At 35.6% G+C, this 20,295-nt stretch overlaps 1 protein-coding gene across 4 annotated transcripts; it reads left to right on the top strand.

Annotated features, from left to right (window-relative positions):
- The first annotated feature begins 730 nt into the window (after positions 1-730).
- LOC113715557 (BRAP2 RING ZnF UBP domain-containing protein 2) lies at positions 731-8,496 on the top strand. Of its 4 annotated transcripts, none has more exons than XM_027239784.2 (12): positions 731-952; positions 1,697-1,812; positions 1,944-2,052; positions 2,147-2,261; positions 3,101-3,198; positions 4,153-4,259; positions 4,392-4,641; positions 4,749-4,802; positions 6,045-6,194; positions 6,294-6,358; positions 7,816-7,870; positions 7,960-8,496. In XM_027239784.2, exons 1-12 carry the CDS (start codon positions 857-859, stop codon positions 8,029-8,031), a joined length of 1,287 nt encoding a protein of 428 aa, XP_027095585.1. In that variant the 5' UTR covers positions 731-856; the 3' UTR covers positions 8,032-8,496. The 4 variants fall into 4 exon arrangements, with proteins under 4 accessions (XP_027095585.1, XP_027095583.1, XP_027095586.1 ...); XM_027239782.2 differs by having other exon boundaries at positions 731-979; XM_027239785.2 differs by having other exon boundaries at positions 818-1,002.
- Positions 8,497-20,295: the final 11,799 nt, after the last annotated feature.

The raw sequence follows: 20,295 nt of genomic DNA, 5'->3' as shown, positions 1-20,295 counted from the left end.
TGGTTAAAAGCATACAGTATAGTTTTGAGTGAGCGCCTAAACCAATAGCCGTTTTGTCCGTTGGCCACCACTAATAACTTGAAGTCTTGATAGAGATAAAAGATCAACAGTTTAAACCTTATTTTTTTTATCACTTTACCACTATGTGATTTTCCCAAATCTATACGAGTGCATAATACGCTCATCTGATCCGATAGTGATTTAGTTCCTGTCGATTTCCCTGACCCAATTGAACCTTCCCTCGGAATAGGCTACAATGTGGCTTTTCTAGATCCATGCAAGTGTGCAGTACTCGTATGATCCAATGATAGTTTAGTTCATATTGGTTCTCCTGATCCGATTGGACCTTCCTCTAGAATAACCCATCTAATCTAATGGTAATTCAATTTCTGTTGATTCCTCTTATTCCAGTTGGGTCTGCTCCTAGAATAGAATAGAGTAAAAGAGTAGGCTACGCATTCTCATCTGATTCGATAGTGATTCAATTGGACTTCTCATGTGACGATAAAAAAAAAAAAAAAAAACTTTTGAGCGCCTAAGGTATACGTGCTTAATAGTGAGAGGGCCTAGACGTAATAACCTAAGAGTTGGAGAGCCATTCAGCCAATCTGCCAGCCTCACGACTCCAATTCCTTTCTCCGTATAGTGCCACCGACTCACCGCCGCCTCGAACTCGCTAACGACGTCGTTCTGGTTTCTCTAATATTCCAAAATAAGTACCTAAATTTAGATAATTTAGAAAAATTAGCCCATCATCAAACTTCCATCACCGCAACACCCTACCCCTCCCAGCTCGTGTTTTGCAGTGCCCGTATTCTGCCCCCTTCGGCCTTCTCTGCCCCATTTGCAAGACGCCATGGAACACGATGATCTGACGCAAGCCTTCTATTTCTCTTCCGGTAACCCTAGAATAGAAGAAACAAGGGGTGTCATGCATCTATTCCGTGACGAGGTCGGTTCATCGAGCTCTGATCTTCCTGTAAGCTCAAATTCTACATCTGCGTAAGTGTTTTTGATTATCTGAGATGCACAATTTTGATTCTGCGAATCAATCTTAGGAAAAAAAAGGATTGATTTTTTTAGTGGCAAGTGAATTTATTAGCAGTTAAATCCTTAATGGTAATTTTTTCTAGTCAAATTTGATCGTTTTATGTTATGTTGAATTTGTAAACTTGCTTGTTTACTCAATACCTTTGGTTGCTAACCTGTTCTTATTTAATTTGCGTGTAGTCTACTAGTAATTTATTATCAATTAGTGGTTAATGTGGTTTATATAAAAATGTAGGAATCGTAGTCAGTGCAACAAGGTATAATGGACTAAACTCTGATGATTTTTTTTTCTTTCAGTGTTGAAATGTTGCAATTTGGAAGTAGTGAAAAATTCTGTCCTCCTACCTCTGGGGTTTTAGAAATTTGCGAGCTAGTAAAACATGTAGTTTTGAGGTTTTAATTGAAGGTATTTATCTTTTCTGAGCTTTTAATGCTGAGAGATGTTTTGGACTTTTGTCGGATGACTTAAAGTGGATTTAGTTGTCTTGGTAATTAGATATTGTTGTTGTATTGAGTTGCTTTTTGATTTCACTTATTGCTTCATTGATTTCACTTATCTTGGAAAGTTGAAATCTATGAAATAAAATAGAGATTAGGATAGTGTTTGCAAAGGTTGAAGACTTTCAATTGCGTTTTTGTTCCTTAGGTTGAAAGAAAGCCTCTACTTTGTGTTCTTGGGGTGCCAAATCACATGACATATGCAGACTTTTGTCAATTTTGTGGTTCATTCATTCACCATATGTTGGAAATGCGAATTGTCAGGTTTGATTCGATACAACTTAATCCCTTCTTGCAATGAACATAATTACTTGGCTGAATATATGTTTATATAAGTTCTGCATGATAGAAAATTTTTGGTTCTGATTAGTATGTTGTCCTGTCTGATTACTTAGAAATGATGGAATGGAGGACAACTACAGTGTTTTGATTAGGTTTGATGATCAGAGCTCAGCAGACAATTTTTACAAACATTTTAATGGAAAATGTTTTTCATCTCTTGAGGTATGTTATTCTCCAATTTTCAGTTATTTTGCATTTAAAAATTGTTACTGTTTCCCTTTTTAGCATATGCTTACAATTTGGTCCATGTTTACAGGTCGAGATATGCCGCGTACTATTCACAGTCGATGTGCAGTTCACTGGTTCAATTGAGCATGCACAGGCTTCTGCTGTTAGCAATATGGAACAGCCTTCATGTCCAGTGTGCCTTGGTATGTTAATGAACTCAGTCATAAAAATACATGTGGTGGAGTTCTGAGATAGTGTAACATGCATGTAGTAATTCATAAATATTCAAAATATAACACGAACCATTGCAAATTTGATTTTTTTATCTTGTTTGCGAAATAAATTTCATCTGACGTTAGTTATTTGTCCCGGCACAGACAATCTTTGCCTAAATCATCTTGTCAAATCATTAGATAATCTCGATGTCATTGTTTTATGCTTGACCAGAGATATACTTCGTTATTTGGCCATTAGTTGATGCATTTATTGCATTTTTGTGTTCTTACCGAAATGTTGAGTATGTTATAGTTGTGGTAACCACTATGTGCAGTTGATGCTTCTGGTTTAATTGCATCCACACTTCCGTGCAACTCTGGTTTTGATAGGTATAGTGGTGGTATAATAGGGGTTGTATTAAAAAAAGGAGGAAAAATTTTGTGTTCTTACTAAGAGGGTAGCATGAAAAAAAGCTTTTTCAACAGAAAGGAGGAAAAATTTTGATGGACATTTTTAGCAAGCCTATCAATTATAAATATTTTTCATATGGATAATGGTCATGGATGTGAATCAGTTAAGAGTGCATTAACATATATGATTCCAATTCTGTATGTAATATATCAGTACTTGATTGTATAATACATGATTGCACATTAAAAAAACTGTCAGGTGAAATGTCATGGTCAAATTTGTAGTCTCCTGTATCATTTATATAGCAGACATCCATTGGCTATCAATGTGAAAACTTTCAGATCCTTTTACAATGTTTGGCTGTTTTGTTACTTATTTTTTATATTTATATTTTTTGGCTGCTTTGATTGTGCAGAGAGATTGGACCAGGACATGGGTGGAATTCTCACAACTATTTGTAATCACTCTTTCCATTGCTCATGTATCTCTAAGTGGACCGATTCTTCGTGTCCGGTTAGTGCTACAGCAAAATCATCTCTTCTGATCTCACATAAAAGATTACTAAATACTTTATTGTGGAACCATAAGACTTTTCTTATCCTGAATCTGTTATTTGGTGGAAACATCAAGTAAAGCCTTTTTGTTTTCATTGATGAAAATTTTGAGATTTCTAAATTCACAGCAACATATGGACAAATCTGCAAGATAACCTTCTTTTTGTCCTGATGATCATTTTGCCGACATTTGGAGTAACGTCTATTTTTTCTTTAGTAAGCATGTCTGACAAATTGAAATTTTCTAAGTAGTGATACTTGACAATAACTGTAGCCTATGTCCTGCAAAGGGTCCATTTATTAACTCATATATCATTATCTCTGACTTTAAAAGCTAACATTAATGTGGACTTCCCAATTGCAAGAGTATCTCTCTCTCTCTCTCTCTCTCTCTCATATTTCACTATTAACCATTGTTAATTTAAGATCAATTTAGACTTCATGAATGCAAGAGCTATCCTTAGTGTTCTCTCTCTCACTCTCACTTTTTCTCTCTCAAGTTCCCTAATTCTCGTCTTCTCGTCTCTTCCTCCTTTCTTTTCTGTAAATCATTTTACAAAAATTGGGTTGTAACTCTCTCTCTCTCTCTCTCTCGTGTGCACAAGTATCCTGAATCTCCTCTATTTTTCTGCCTTGTCTTTTCTGTGATCTTGTTATAAAAGTTGAGTTGTTAAAACACAATGTATAGGAGCAATAAAATACTGACATCATCACACATTTTGGTCAGTAGATGTTGAAGTAGTTGCCTTTTTTACCTCATCACCAATATTTAGATATTTTGGATTCTATCTTTCTGGTCTTTATCTTATTAGTCAGGTCAATGAAGTTTTCCATTCTGCTTATGATGTAGAACATTTGGTTGTGTATAATTTGTTTTCTGTTTTTGGAATTGACTTCTTTTAATTTAATTCAGGTTTGCCGATTTTGCCAGCAGCAACCTGAGAAATCAAGCTGTTTTGTCTGTCAAACTTCAGAAAATCTTTGGATGTGTGTAATTTGTGGTTATATTGGTTGTGGGAGGTATAACATTTTCTTGTTTTATTTATAAAGTCTTGACTTTTCTTGGGAGTCAATCTTATTCTGTCAATAGAATAGAAGAGAGCAATTATCGTATTATGAAACATATTTATATTAACTGAAGCTAATATATAGGTATAGAGAAGGGCATGCTATAAGACACTGGAAAGAGACAGAACACTGCTATTCCCTTGAATTGGAAACACGTCGTGTCTGGGACTATGCTGGAGATAATTATGTTCACCGGTTAATTCAATCTAAAACTGATGGCAAGTTAGTTGCATTGAACCACCGTTGTGCTTGGGCTAATGATGGATGTGGTACCTGTGAATGTGGTTTGGAACCTGGAATTGGCGATGCTCTATTGAACAGTAAAGTCGAAGCTGTATTTTCTCTAAACTTTGATCAATTTGTAGTCCTTTGTATTTCGTTAGTTCTTTAAGTTTGTCCAAGTTAATATATTCTTCTGATCCTCAATATGGTTAAATGCAGATTGTGAATGAATACAATGAGCTCCTTACTACACAACTGGAGAACCAGAAAATGGTTAGTTCCTTTTCTTGTAAGGTGTTAAAGTGCTGGTGGATATTTAACTTGTTCTATGATAATTGTATGCACTTTTATTTTTGATATGTGGGTGGAGCATGGAACATTTTTGAGGGAATCACTTGTGCACAATTTGGGAAATGGAATAGAGTATTATTCATTAAATTCAGAAGATGTTATATGACCTTTAGAACTACTAGAAAAACCTTCTTCCTTCTCACTAGTCCACCACCACCACCATTTAACCACAACCACTGCCACCAGTCACCAGCACCGCCTTCTTCCACCAAAAAAAAAAAAAAAAACCGCTCTTTTCCTCCTTGATTTTGGCTTCCTTCTTATTTTTCTTTCTTCTCTTCACTAGGCTGCCCCCTCTCACCTCCACCACCACCACCACTATCATTTCACCACCAGAGCCACTAGGATTACCGATACACCAACACAAACACATCACCCCTTTTCCCCTTAGATCTCATCTCTCTCTCTCTCTCTTTTTAATCTCTCCATCCTTTTTTCCCTCGCTGTCTTTCTCCCCCAAGCCAAGATTGCAGTGCATGTCTCATGAGATTAGAATTATATTATGAATATAAAGATTTGATGTGCACTCTTGTTCTTCTAACTGGTGGAAATCAAGATCTAGCTTAATTTTGGAAGATATTTGATGCATAAGTTGAAGATGTATGGTACTTGAAGATTTAGCACTCTTGATGAACAAAGTGATGTTCTTATACCTCACCATCATTGACTGCCACCTTGCTATAAAATTTTCATCAATTTGAGTTATTCCTGTTACTGTGTATATGTACTGTGGTACTTTTTGTACAATTTTGAAGTAAATTTTGTCATGGTTTTGAAGTAATTCAGGCCATGTGGGAACTTTTTGTTCAATTTGTGGTTTTTTTTTTTAAACATGTAGTTCTGCTTTTCCTTTGCAGTTTTGAAGTAATTTTCAGCAGTGAAGTAGTTTAGGACTGCTGACTAATTAGGGACTTTTAGGTAATTTTAGTCTGCAAATAATTATTCCCTTCTGTGTTAAACAGTAACTTTTTCCACATTTGCAAATTTCCGAAAGTTGTACCCTAGTTATATATACAAATTCTTCCTTTTCTCTTTTCCCAAATTTTCCCTCTCATCTAATGCTCTTGATGTTCTAGTGGTTTGTTGAAGCAAAACATATTTTGCAAACAATTTAGGATAGTGAAATCTTTGTTTGTTGTACTAACACCATCTGCTTTTATCCAGTATTTTGAGTCTCTGCTTGAAAATATTGAACAAGAGACTGAACAAGGGATCTCTAAGGCTGTTGAACAAGCCATCAGCCAAAACCCAAAGTTGCTCAAGCTGCAAGCTAAGCTGGACAAACTTGTTGAAGAGAAGAAATTCCTCGATGATGTCAGTATAGTTATGCACTGTGTCTTGCTTTTTGTATGTTTCATGTGAAGAAATCTGTCAAAGGAAGAAATCTTAATAGATTTTTGATTGAATGTGTAGATCAATGATAATCTTTTGAAGAACCTGGAGATATGGGAAGGGAAGATTGCAGAAATCGAAGAAAGGTATGCCAAACTTAATGATTGTCCTTTTTTTCTTTTCTGGTAAGAATATGTTCTGGAAATTTTTTCCATCTGCCCCCACCCTTTCTTTTTAGGGAGGGTAGTATTTAGACCCTTAGTCACTAGTTTCTTATGGCAGATCAGATTTTTTTTCATATTAACTTGCACTCTTGGTTGCTCCTGACAAAAATAACTTAATTTCATACAAATTTCTGAAATCAAACTGCAAATGTTGTTCCCAAATAGAAAACGTTTGTGAGGAAAATTTTGGTGTATATGTCAGCTCATCTGATTATGTTTTGTAGCTCGTAAAAAAAATTAGAATAAACCAGTAAGTCATGTCTAAAAGTGGAGATTCACAATTTTTCTTTAAGAATACTTCAAATGTTTCAATTTGAATAGGCTTATAATCTTTGTGAAGATGAATTTCTTAGATTTTCACATGAAACAAAGTTTGGTGTTATTTAATGTTTGTAACATATTGCTATATTAATCTTCTATTTGTAGTCTGTGCATGCATTCGGTTTATCTTCGTGCAATGATTAGATTATTTGCCATTGGTGTTTCAGTCTGTCCCTTCTACTTGTTCTTTGCGACACTTCTGAAAACCTGATGTCACTGAAAAGTATTGTTCTTTCGGTTTCGCTGGAGTTGATATTGGAATTTGAATCGCTGGACAGTATTTGATCTTGGAGTCTGATTCAATTTGAGGAAACTCATGTAAAAGGTGAAAAGAAAAATTATTCTAGGGGTAAAAAAGTGATCCTCCAATCAGATGTTCAGCAGTAAGTCCTAAATGAATGAGTGTGAAGCCTACAGGAGGTTCTAAATACTGGTATGGTGCCTAAGTCTTCTAAAGCAGCTACAGCCTTAAGCTGTCTTCAGCAAATACCTGGGGACAATATATTTCTGGGTGTGTACATTGTTAATCAACTGTTGTGATTTATTGGAAACAAAAAGATAAACTCATTTCCAACATGAGAGTTTTCATCTAGTCCATAGAGCTTTTCCAATTTATGTGGTCAGGTCTTGACCATAGCCTTGTACCTGGAGGTATAGAGCTACCTCAGTTTGTCTGAACATTTTCCTCAGTAATGTACAGCATCCGGAGTTGGGTATAGAGGTAGGTTTCCTTTCGTTATTTGTTTTGTTGAGGGTGCAAGTGTCATGAAAGGAGAAGTGAAAGGGGCGGAGTAACACTCACCAAAAGTTGGAGGGAACAAGTATTTATAGGTCTTGGGTTTTTACAGTTGAGTTTCTCTGTGCTTGATCTATATTCCTTCTTATTCTAGAAGATTGAACAATTACAATAGCATTTTGATTTAAATTGGCTGAATGGGTTCTATCGTCTCTGCTTTTTCTGCTGGGGATGATCATATCTTTCTTCAGTTACAGATTTTCAGCCATTTTCTTATGAATATGCAGTTTCGTATAAAAGTTCTTTTTTTTTGGGATTCTAGGGATAAGAAGGATTTGAATTTGAAGGATAAGAGGATAAAAGATTTGCAGGAAGAGGTAAAGGACATTCTTGGGTCAAATATTTTCTCTTGCTGGTTTCAGTTGTTGATTTACAAGCCTTTGATGAATTTGGTAAACATATGCAGTTGAGCAGTTTGATCACATCCTTAGAAATTGGGAATGCAGCGGAACCTTCACCAACTTCAAATCATGTATAGATGGCAGCACCTTGCCTCCAATAAATCTTCTTCAAAGAATAGGGGTTAAGTGGCCATCAGGACAAGTAACCCAACAAGCGCCAAGCATGCTTGGATCATTCTTTGATTGGTAGGTATTTCAGCTAAGTATGCTTGGATCGTTCTATGATGGAATGTGGGAATCGCAGAGGGATCTTTAGTACTTGGCATGCATTGTAAATTGAATATCTAGCTGGTGTAAATCTGACTTATAGAACTTGTACATGATCCTTAAGAAATGCAACTTCCAATGGTATATGGAGCAGGAGCGAAGTGTTGGCTTGTAGTGATGTCAAATATCTTAGTGATGGTAAAAGTATAAAGCTGCATTGGCTTTTGATCCTGTAGAAATGTAGCGATCATTGAAGTGTTAGCAGATCCACAGGAATAATTACTCTTTTGGCTTCCTTTCCACTCACAAAATAGACTTCAACTTGTTTACCAGCATTAATTGTCTTCAAATATAATTTAAAGCAAATTCAACCTGTGATTTTGTATCCAATGGTGCACCTGATCTGAGTGAATCGAATGCTTAAAAGCAATGCGTCGCCTGCATCAACACTTGGAACAGGCTCGAGATAGAGACTTAAGAGATGACAGGCAAAGAGACCGGAAATGAAAAAAACTGGCCTGAAGAAATCGAGGCTCTGCAATTTAGAGCAAGTGTTATTCGTATATTGATGCACGTGTTAATATTTGCTTTAGCACGGCAGATGTCCTAACATCAAAAGTTACAACTCCAATGGCCACTGGCATTTGCAGGGTGAGGTGTGTGGTTGAGTTACATTAGGTTAATTCGATTTGTACCGTTCATTTTAAAATTTAGAAAAAAAAAATTAGTTTGTCTTTTTGTCTTTCAGATTTATGGTCCTGATTTGAATCATATTAGTTTGGTTCAATAAAGATCATTAATTGTTCTTAATAATCACTCTAACAATTGTTGAGAAATCACTCTGAGTCTGTTTTGACTGGTGGTTTGGTTTACTTAGTTTACTGCAGCAAAACAATTTTTGAAATTATTATTTGGACACGTCAGAGTACTCTACTTGAAGTTTAGTTCGTAGGTTAAGAAAGACAACATTTGTTGGGTGATCCCACAAATGTTTTAAAATATGTTGCAATTCCTCCATCACTTGAAATGGTCAGAAAAGTGGTATTAATATCCCATCAAGGGCCAGACACCCATACTTTGTCTGGACATATCCTTCCGTTGGGATTTCTGTATTGATCTTAATAAAACGAAAACCCATTCCATCTTTTAATTTTTTTTTCCCCACAACCTTCCTATACCGCGTTGTCCTCCTACAAAGCATTCACCCCTCAAACATTCAAACAGGCTGCTGCGAACAAGTAAATTGGCAACAACAGGCAAAGTGGGTTGGAAGTCAAAGTGGGTTGATTAAGCGCTGATTTTGTCAATGTGGATTTCAACGAAGAACCTGTCATCTAGGTTTGCTGTGCGCCGGGCTCGACGGAGTCAGAGAGCGAACGTAGAATTAAGAATTCCTTATTTGCAGCTCAGTTAAGGCCGAATTCCTAGCTATTAACTGAGCGTTGGCATGTATTTATCTTAGTGTTAGTATTTCCTGTCCGAAAATAGAAAATAATTTTCGATTCAATTATAATTTGATTAGGATTCTTAACACGCCTATATCCCATTCTTTTGCTTATCATTTTAGCGGTTGCTCAAATCAATGGGGGAGATTAATTCGCGGCAAATCAACCGTACTTTGTAGATCCAACTCTAATGTTTTTGGCTTAGCTGTCTGATATGAAGCAATTCTTGCAAAATATAATATTAATGTAGTTGTAATGAGAAGTCTGTCTTCGTTTGACAGCTTTTGTTTCTTTACTTTAGATCAGTTAAATTATAGGATATTGGTAGTGAAATTGTACGTATAATTACTGCGGTTGTTGTGAAAAAGGTGCCCAAATATAATGCACCATAAATTGGATCTAATAATTAACTTTGCCATACTCTAATAATAATGGTCAAATTTTTGTAAATTAATTCCCCTTATGATTCTATCCCCAACCAGGATTCATCCTCATGTGATGAGAAGTTTAATTATGAGACGTGCTTGGCGATTATTTAGCATTAGTATGTTGCCTAAAAGATATTGGTGGTGCCATATTTCCCCATTATATATGGCTTAGTACTATTTCATTTCTTTAATTATGAAATTGACTTTGTTTCAAGATTCTTATTTGTACAGAAAAGGGATTTGAACAAAATTAATCAACTGGATCTTAAACTCAATTAGATTGTGTTCCATGTTCCCTAATGGATCTTTACATGTAAAAGTAAAGAGAATCTAGAATCCTATCGTTGCATGTTATAATTGGCAGATTGTGTTTTACTTTGGTTGTGCATGCTTTTGTGTTTATTTATTCTTGGTATAGACGTGATTTTTTAATAATTTAAATTTCTAATTTGCTTACCTTTGTCAGTTTTGCACCAATAAACACCATTCACCATTGCCAGATTACTTATTTTTTTAACCCTTGCTACTGGTACAACTTTTATTATGCCGTTGTCATTCACCCTAGACTTCCCCAATTGCTTTTTCTTTCATTTCCTTCTTTTTTATTTGATTTTATGATGAATTCAATAAAAAGTAGTAAAGAGATGAGAATTTCAAGAAGTTATAGTTGCTGGAATCTTAATCTGCCATGCTTGTTGATTCCTTTGTTGCTAATGTAATCCATTTATCATGATTCCAAAACCAGAAGAATTCTTCTTAACAAAAATATGGTAGCAAAACTTGGACAAAGGTGGAGCTTCCTTGTATCGCTTATGAAACTTTTCCATCAAACCACTAAGTAACCTCTAAGTAAAATCCAGGAACCTTCACGCAACAAATGAGGCTCCAGTTTAATTAGTATAATCAAAGAATAGCAAGATGTAATGCAAATTAATCACCTTCAATTTACAATCCATGCAAGTGAGCTGGGTATGGTCATGGGTAGATTTTCTCTTTGCCTTTTGGTGATAAAATTTACAATGCCGGCCAGGATACAAACTTCAATGAAGAAGCTCCAATTGTAGGGGTTAAGCGAGTTTCGAGCAGTCAGGGGGTCACGACCTCGCTCCCAGCTGGATCCCGGAAAAGCAAGTCAAGTAGAAGTACGGACAATCCATTCATCGAGTGTGGCAACTCGCTCTCCACCCTAGCAAATTCTAAACTACATATCAAGGGTCGCCGAGAATCTGAAAAAGAGAAATTTGATATGGATATGGCAACTCAGGTCATGGAATTGTTCGAATTGCTGGACAAAGGGAGGAAGCTCGCTGCAGTTTTTCAACTCCAGGACGACAAGTGGCAGAATATTTTCCTTAGTCTCAGTCGCGATCTTCAAGAGTATTGGTTGAACTCTTTGGAAATTGCCCCTCAGAGGGGACCCGATGGAAAGTAGTCAAAATTTTAGATTTTAATGGGAGCTTCGGGGCAACTACTTTGGGACGATAGACTGCTCGGCCTATGCAGTTATTTGAGTGGAAGTCCCTTGCACTTGGGATTTGAGTTGAGATTTTTAGTTCCTTGTATGTGATTTAAATCTACTGCCTTGAATAAACTTGTTTGGATAATTTGTCGATGTTGAGTTTCGTATTCCGCAAATGTTTGGACAGCCCTGTACTTTTAAAACTTTGGCTTGTTAATTCACTTGTTTGGAGGAATTGATAATAATAGATATATATTATGCTTAAACTTGCAGGATATTGGTAGCATTCTTTTATTTGCAATTTTTTTCTTGCTATACGAATGTCGGTTTTGATTTGCATTTTAAAGTGTTGTGGCCTTATTTTACATGATGCAAGTCTAATGAAGGACAGGATGGTCCAGCCATGTTAAAATTAGGAAATTGAGTTTACAAAAGTCTGGATACAAATAATAAGAAATAGTTCCAATTAGTAGATTGATTGCAGAGTAGAAATAGTAGAAAGTCCAGCGATGGGTACTTGGATTAGTAAATAGTAGAAATAGTAGAAATTAGTAAAAAGTAATAAAGTAGTTTTCTACATACCCAAACTTTCTATTTATTATGCCAAGTAGGTTTTGCACAAAAGTAATAAAAAGTCCAGTAGAAATTAGTAGATTGATTGCAGCAATTCATGCATTCCCTTACAAAAGTGCATTCTCTTAAAAAGTACTAGATATACAACTATAGTAGACAGCAAAACAGTAACCTGATGCTATACAGTATCCACCACCGACCAACACATGCATCCTATATTCGTAACCTTTCAAATTGTCAGAGTATTGGCGTGCTCAAACAGATACCACGTGATTCGGAAAAAATCTGGTTTCAGATTTCTTTTTATGAGATTTGACCTCTCATATAGCCTTCTCAATGGACGTTATCGTAAGCATACAAATAAAATGCTTACAGGGTTGCGCACATGGAGAGGCAAAAGCTGCTTACAGGTCATCGTAATGGAATCCAAAGACGACTCATGCGAGCTAGTAATAATGGTAATAATTCCTGACTATTATTAACGTAAACACCTCCAAGGACCCCATGAAAAAGAAAAGTTATCTTGCGAAGGGTCATGGCCTTTAAAAGGATGCAAAAAAATGTATCCAAATACGAACATACAGATAGCATAAAAGGAAAGAGAGCATGTGAGCGCATTTAACCATACAGCTTTCATTTAGGAAATGTTGTCGGAGAAACCCCTATTCTATCTCTGTTTTGGTAGAAAAAATCTAAATGGACGTATTTGGTGATGTCCAGGGGACGAGCTCATCTTCAGACGAAGATGATCTTCTATTTGCTACTGGTACAGTGCTGTTATTTGGACCACATGTAGAACCATACGGAGGTCCAATGCAGAAGGTATCATGCAGGACATCTGCATTAACGAGACGACACTGGGTTGAAGAATTGATGCCAGGCCACCATACCCGATTTATGGATGCAACAAGGTTAAATGTTGATTCTTCATTCGATTGTACCAGCTTTTGGCCGAATGTGGATTTGTTCCCCAAAATCATCAGAAACAGGTTACAATAGATGAGACACTCACGATGACATTGGTCATGATGAGCCACAATATGAGAATGTGCATGATTGCTGACCGATTTAACCATTCGACGGAAATAGTGCATCGTAATATTCACGAAGTCATTCGGGGCCTATGCACATTCGTGCAATTCATCAGTATTCCAAGACAGTAGGACGAAATTCATCCAAAAATTCTAAATGACAGGAGGTTTTATCCTTGGTTTGAAGTGCGGTTAAATCAAAATTGCTTTCGAATAAAAATCTCTTTCTTTTCAAATTTCATCTAATACCAGTGAATGCAGGTGTTGTCCCGCCTTCCAATAAGATGACACTTCACCATAGGAATTCATACCAGGGACATTAAAAGTGACAAAAAGCATTGTACATTGAAGTTTTAGTTGCCAATTTTTTTGTTTTTCCTTGTTTGGTGTTAACATAAATTTAGTGGATTATTTTTAGGCCATATTAATAGTGTACTTAGATCACGTGTCATTCATATACTGGTTTATACCTTATCCATTGAAGAATTTCTTTTTGAAGGACTGCATCGGAGCTATTGATGGGACACATATACCTGCTTTTGTCCCAAGTGGACAACAAATGGCATACACTAATAGACATGGCATGCAATCACAAAATATTTTAGCTGTATGCGACCATGATATGCGATTTGTATATGTGTATGCCGGTTGGGAGGGAAGTGTACATGATGCCCAAGTCTTTGATGGAGTTTTGATCGGCCCAAATCACTTCCCTGTGCCTCCTTCAGGTATAATTTGTAATCCCTCCATGCATATATGCCCCAAATTCAATTGTATCTTTTTATCTCAATTCTTAGAAAATCTAATTATTTATCTTTTCACTAACACTGTGAACAGTTAAAAATTGATTTTGTCCCTTATATTATTTGTTTTGCCTTTTTCAATTGAAAACCTTGGGCTATAATCATCTTTTATGTTTATCAAATTGTACGGACCTTGAATAATTTGAAAAATAGTCAAAAAGTACAAATGCAACTAATTCGATCGTTCTTTTAATTGTCATAAGAAAATATTATTTGGTTGACTCCGCGTATCGAAACTTGCCCGGTTTCTTACCATCATATAGGGGACGCCAAGCGGATGTAAGTGGTCGTGGGAGGAGGAGATTTGCAACTGCGAAAGAACTTTTTAATTACCGACACTTTGCACTATAGAATGTCAAAGAGCAAAGTTTTGGTGTCCTTAAAAGGAGATTTGCCATTTTAAGGGGAGCCGTACCGAACTACATGATGACAATACAAATAAATGTAGCTATTGTTTGTTGTGCCGTGCATAACTTTATTAGGAATCAACAGCCAAATGATATGTACTTTGCTAACCCTGATGAGAGAGATCCAGATATTCATGGTGCAATTCTTTTATATCCCGAGATACAGCTATTGCATTCTCTACCTGAAGTTATTGAACAATGGATTGCCATGAGAGATACAATAGCGACACATATGTTCAATACCTATAGAAATATGCGAAATCGTGTATGAAGCAGTCAAAGTTTTGATTTGCTATTCACTACAATCTCGCAAAGTTATTTGTCGTACTACCATATTTGTGATGCCCAAGTATATTTCTTTTTCTTAGTAATATAGTTGTTGCCTTTCGTTGTAATTGGAGCATTAATGTCGTGTAATAGTTATACCATGAGTCTTGAGTTTTTAGTATTGGTCGCTTGACAAGCTAGAATAAAAAACTTGGGGTTTATTCTGTCCTAAGATTTAACAACAAAATTGGTTGCGTTTTTAGAAAAATCGAAATCAATAACTTGTTATTAGTCATGTGGGAAAAGTTGTTGACGCTCTCGGGCATGTTATATGGAAGGAATACCGATAACTAATTCGCTTCCCATACACCTCAATTCATCAAGTGCCAGACAACAAGTGAATAAGAATCCTTTTGATCAAACTGTGGGACCCGCGTACGATTTAGCAAAGGAAGTAAAATGTACTACCTTCCTGACAAAAGTCACGTAATCATTCCTCTCTCATTACACCAATCCGCCAGAATTCAAATTGCAAACATCCAGCACAAAACCATACTCAAATAAGGTAAATCATGCAATTCAAAATTTCAATCCAAATCATTCAAACTCTTCCTACCCAAACAGATCCACTTCTGTTGAGTGTAATTGCTCTGATAATTGTGGAGAAATCACTTTTGATGTGTGCAATCACTCTGACAATTTTGTTGATTGCACCCTTAAAATGTACATTCAATCTTTGAAAAGTACATGAAAATATGTGAAATTTTGCCAAGAAAGAGGCATGCATGTAACATTCCCAATGTCCTTTTAACAATGGCAACCCTTTCCCAAATTTTCATCCAAGAAGCAAAAATGGTGCAGTTCTCGGATTATTCATGCTTCCACATAGAATATATAGCAACTAGCAAGGTTATTATCCTTTCCAGGTATAGGCATGTGCACTTGACCTTAGATAAAACCAATGTCTTATGCTACATCTTTTTATCACTAATTTGATTTAGATCTTTATAATACTTCACGTTCTGCTAGGAATTGGCATTGAAATGAATAAAAGCTTTCACATTCTTTTAGACACTAATAAGCAAATAGAAGACCTCAACGTCTGGCAAGCTGCTATCTGTCTTTTGGTAAGGAGAGTTGTATGTGATAAAATTCAATTCTGCAAGAAATGTACGACAAATATGAATTATGAATTTTTAGAAAATATGTGAGTTACAATGTTCGAAATTTTCTCTAATTTGTAGAGAGCTTCTTTCGATTCTTCTCCTCAAACGTTAATCCCTTTCCTTAAATGTTAATCCAAGGGATCCGCAACTTGCTCTTGGATCGATTGTCAATTCCTTCAAATTTTGATATAGAAGAGCTTGATGAACTCAAGTACTTGAATATTCAAGTCTTGATACGAGGAACTTGAAGATGCAGAGCTTTCATATCCTTGGAGCTTGTGAAGAGACCGTAGCGGTAGAACAAGGTAGAAACTGAAGACATATATGCCATTTTGCTTGTATTGCAGGATATACAGTCATATCAAGACTATACCACTTCAAATATTATCTCTTTACTTTGCATTTATTAATAAAGAGATAACATTAATGAATATTTCTTGATTGGCCATAGGGACATATGACGTGGTACCATTTATTTGGACGAACCATCGCAGTATATAAGACATATATATGAATTAAATAATTCTAAGTATTATTTCTTTAATAAAGAAATAATTATTTAGTTATTTATCCATAATTTTGCCAAATCAAAGATATGTGACATGGCATAATTTGATTGGCAGAGATAGTTCGGTATTTTTAATTAGTCGGAACACCTTAACCTGACATACATAGAGACATGATTGGCTGCCAAATAATCAAATTTGCAAGTGTGTATTGCATGTGTCAATATTCAATTGGATAAACAAAAATAGGGATAAATTCAGAAGCCTCCATTAAGGTTTGTCATAATATTACTCAGCTTCTGTAATGTTTTAAAATCTCACTTACCTTTTCTCGTCAACTTGACAAGACTAAATATTCCTATCAAATGTCACAAATTGACAATATTAGCCTTACTCTTAATAGCTATTTAACCAAAAAGCCAAAACAAAATAAAATTTTAAAACTAAAAAATGAAAATTAAAAACAAACAAATTGCTAGCTAATAATGGCCCATATTTCTTTATATTGGGATCATGGTAGGGTAGTAAAAGACATGGTAAATTAAATATAATCAAGGTCAACCACTTAGGAGGATTTTGTTGAGTAATTAATACCTTAAAAAATTTTGTGAATAGTTAAGTTACAATTAAGGAAGTTAAGATATTTGTTGGAAACATATGTTTAATTCACGGTGTAGTTTAAGTTGTATTGAAAACTAAAATAATTTCTTCATATGTGTGAAATTTTCAAGGTGTAAATTTTTTTATTCAAATACAATTAAAATGAATAGTTTACGTCAAAAAATTTACACCTTATAAAAATTTAACCTTATTTTATTTTTATTGTTGTTATAAATTTCATAATAGGATAACATAAGGGTAGTATTGAAATAAAAGTTTTATCTTCCAAAGGGGTTAAATGTTACAAGAAATGTCAATCCAAGGAAGGTAAGTGAGAATTTTGAAACCTCATGGGAGTTGAATGATATTATAAAAAACCTAGGGAGGAGGTTTTTGAAATTAGCCATAAAAATAATGTATAGACCAATGGTAATTTTTTAAATTAATTAAAATTCCATTGTCTACAAGAGTTTTCAAGAATCAAAATATTATTGATTATTGATTATCATTTTGATTAATTTTTCTAGCTTTTTTTTTAAATTTTGCTTGTGCTACAAAAATAATGTTCTAATTTGTGGTTATATCCTAAGCAATATCATCGACATGATTCAACCTTTTTTTTAAATTCATACATGATGCGGATGTGAAATTATATAATCTTAATATCATAACAAATAATAGGTCACGTGGTGTATTCAAACTAAACCATCATCATATACAACTATGGTTGCAAACAAATTGAACCGCTCGCGAGCCTATTGCAAGTGGCTCGAATCCGAGTTCGGTCAACATTGAGCTGGAGTTGAGTTTGAGTTGACCAAGTCGAATTCGAGCTCAAAAATACTAAGGTTGCGTTTGGATTGCGATTTTTCAACGGAAAATCATTGTAGTTTTCCTATGGAAAATGCAAAAACTCGTTTGGATTGCATATGTTCAAATACTTTATTTGGATTGCATGATTTTTCAGCAGAAAATGATGGCGCCATATTTTTTATTGTTAGTTAGGCAACAAAGTTACTTCTTTTCATTTGCTATATTGTCTCCATACTTATAAGTATCACGCTATTGCAGGCCGTATAACTTCCGAGGCCAATTCATTCTTAGCCAGTCACCCCACATATGTATAATGGAAATAGTCGAAGGCAAGTGCCCGCCTTTTACCCAGCCATCATCCAAAATATCACACACATTTAATTGCCATCTGGTTCAATAGGCTATTGTTTTTTTCCTTCCAGCGGAGTCCATATCAATTGTTTAAAATTTGCATACTGGAAGAACCTATAAACATCCATGAGAGTTCATATTTGTACATTTCGCTTAGTTATGTAATATTAATAACTATTTTCCCATTTACCAAAAGCCTTAACCAACATTATACAACCTCTCTGCTTACTATTACACACTGATTTCAAACTTATCACAATGTCAAACATTCACCAAGATCATTTCATGGGGTATATGCCCTCCTATTTAACACTCAAACTCTTAATAGCTGACCTATAATCGTGGCTACCCGTTTCTGCATATAAAATTACGCCTTATGAGTTAGCAAATTATCATCCCATTCTTAAAACAAGACATTCGTGTTTGTTTGGGAAACCAATACACTGCAATAATAAAAATAGATAAGAAAACCCCCCTGAACCTTACCAAGATTTAACATACCTATCATTAGAATATCGACAAAGCGCAACAACCTATGCTTGTGGGGCCAAAGCATCGAACCACAGTGTATACAATTTGCGGCTAACCAACAGATCAAACACAACAAGAAAATACAAAATACATAACAACCCCCCGAATATTGACTACCCTAGAATCCCGTAACACTGATCTTCAATAGCTGCAACAAAAATAGTACAAAAAACATATTGTTAGCAAATAAAAGCACTACTACGAACCGTTATGGTAGGGAGTCCATGCAGCCAATTTCTCTTGGATGGTAGACAACTGACCTTCCATGGCCGTCACTCTCCCATCCAGTGCATCAATTATGGCACGAGTACCATAGACCTCACTTAACACTGTTTGAAGTAGGTCGCGAACGGTCGGTCGAGAGGCTGACTGAGACGTGCCTACTGCATGGTCAGAATGCATGTCTTCCTCCTCATCACCTTGTTCTTCGTCTCCCAATTCCTGTTCATGGTGATAGGCGATTCGATTGATTGTGGATTAGTACACAATAGTTAAAGTAGTGTTGCACGATTCACCTATCAAATCTACACTAAAGTACTCAAAAATATGCATCAGAACCCTAGCATAAGGCAGTGTTTTCTTAGCACTCTTAAACGCTGCAATTCTTGACATAGCCCCGAGTATGATTGTAGATATCGGAATCCCTGATATATTGCCTAATTCAGCCTCTAATTTGTCTAAGAAGTACACATCCATTACCCAGACTTCATTCTTGCTACTGGAAGTGGGAACAATGTTGTGATTAAACAAATAAACCAATATGCTATGTCGTAGCCTCAGACTCTTAGTAGGAATAGGTACTGATTCCATTCTTACCTCTCTAATCACTGCATCCGCTTTCTGTTTAAAAGAAGTCCAACTACAGCTATACTTAAGGAGAGTCAACTCGAATTGCCATGTTGGATCCCCTTGGACAATGTATTTTCTATGTTCAAATACGGGACCCTCATCCCTTGCTCCCAAAATCTCAGATAAAGACTGTCTAGTTAGAACTATGGGTACACCTTGAACATAACTCTTTATGCTGACGGAACTAGCAGTTTTCTTGTTCGTGATGTTCGCATAAAATTGCCGCACTAAAGTCGGGTAATACAGTCAAGGTAAATTCAATATACAATTCCAACCCATTTTAGCGAACAATTCTCGAAAGTGATATAACACATCAAAGTGCGGGTCAAGGTCGGTTTCAGCTAGAACTGTATTATTAGCCCGAATGACAAAACAATCTTGATTTTCAATGCCACTGAATCTAGATGCATCAAATTTTGGGACGACTAGTGCTAGCACCATCGGTTTCCCAATGACTTCTCTTGCAAGCGCTGCTATTTCTAGATCTAAGGGGCATGACTACCAACTTAGTATTCATTAAGAATCATTTCTTATTTTTTTGCACAGTATTGTTGGATAATATAGACTTCTATTTCAACAGCACAAGTACACCTCAAAGAATTATTTTGGCTATGCCCTAAGGCAACTAAAGCACCAACTTGACTAGTGAAACTTACTTTCGTAGTGAATCAACTATATTTATAATTAATCCATACTTACTCTCGTGGTTATGAATTAGTTACAAGTTTATTTCTTCTATAAAATTACATGAAATAAATCACTAAAACCACAAAGATGTACCTTTACTCTCGTGAGTGTACTCCCTAGGTTTAGCACTTCTTGAACTAGTGTTAAATATCAATTTTCATTGAAGAAATAACACCTTTAGATAATCACAATTAATGGTATGAAGTTAATCATGATTT

This window comes from Coffea arabica, chromosome 11c (assembly GCF_036785885.1).
Source record: "Coffea arabica cultivar ET-39 chromosome 11c, Coffea Arabica ET-39 HiFi, whole genome shotgun sequence".
Classification (NCBI taxonomy): domain Eukaryota; kingdom Viridiplantae; phylum Streptophyta; class Magnoliopsida; order Gentianales; family Rubiaceae; genus Coffea; species Coffea arabica.
Note: the sequence above shows the minus strand (reverse complement) of the source record. Positions and strands in the feature narration are given on the sequence as shown.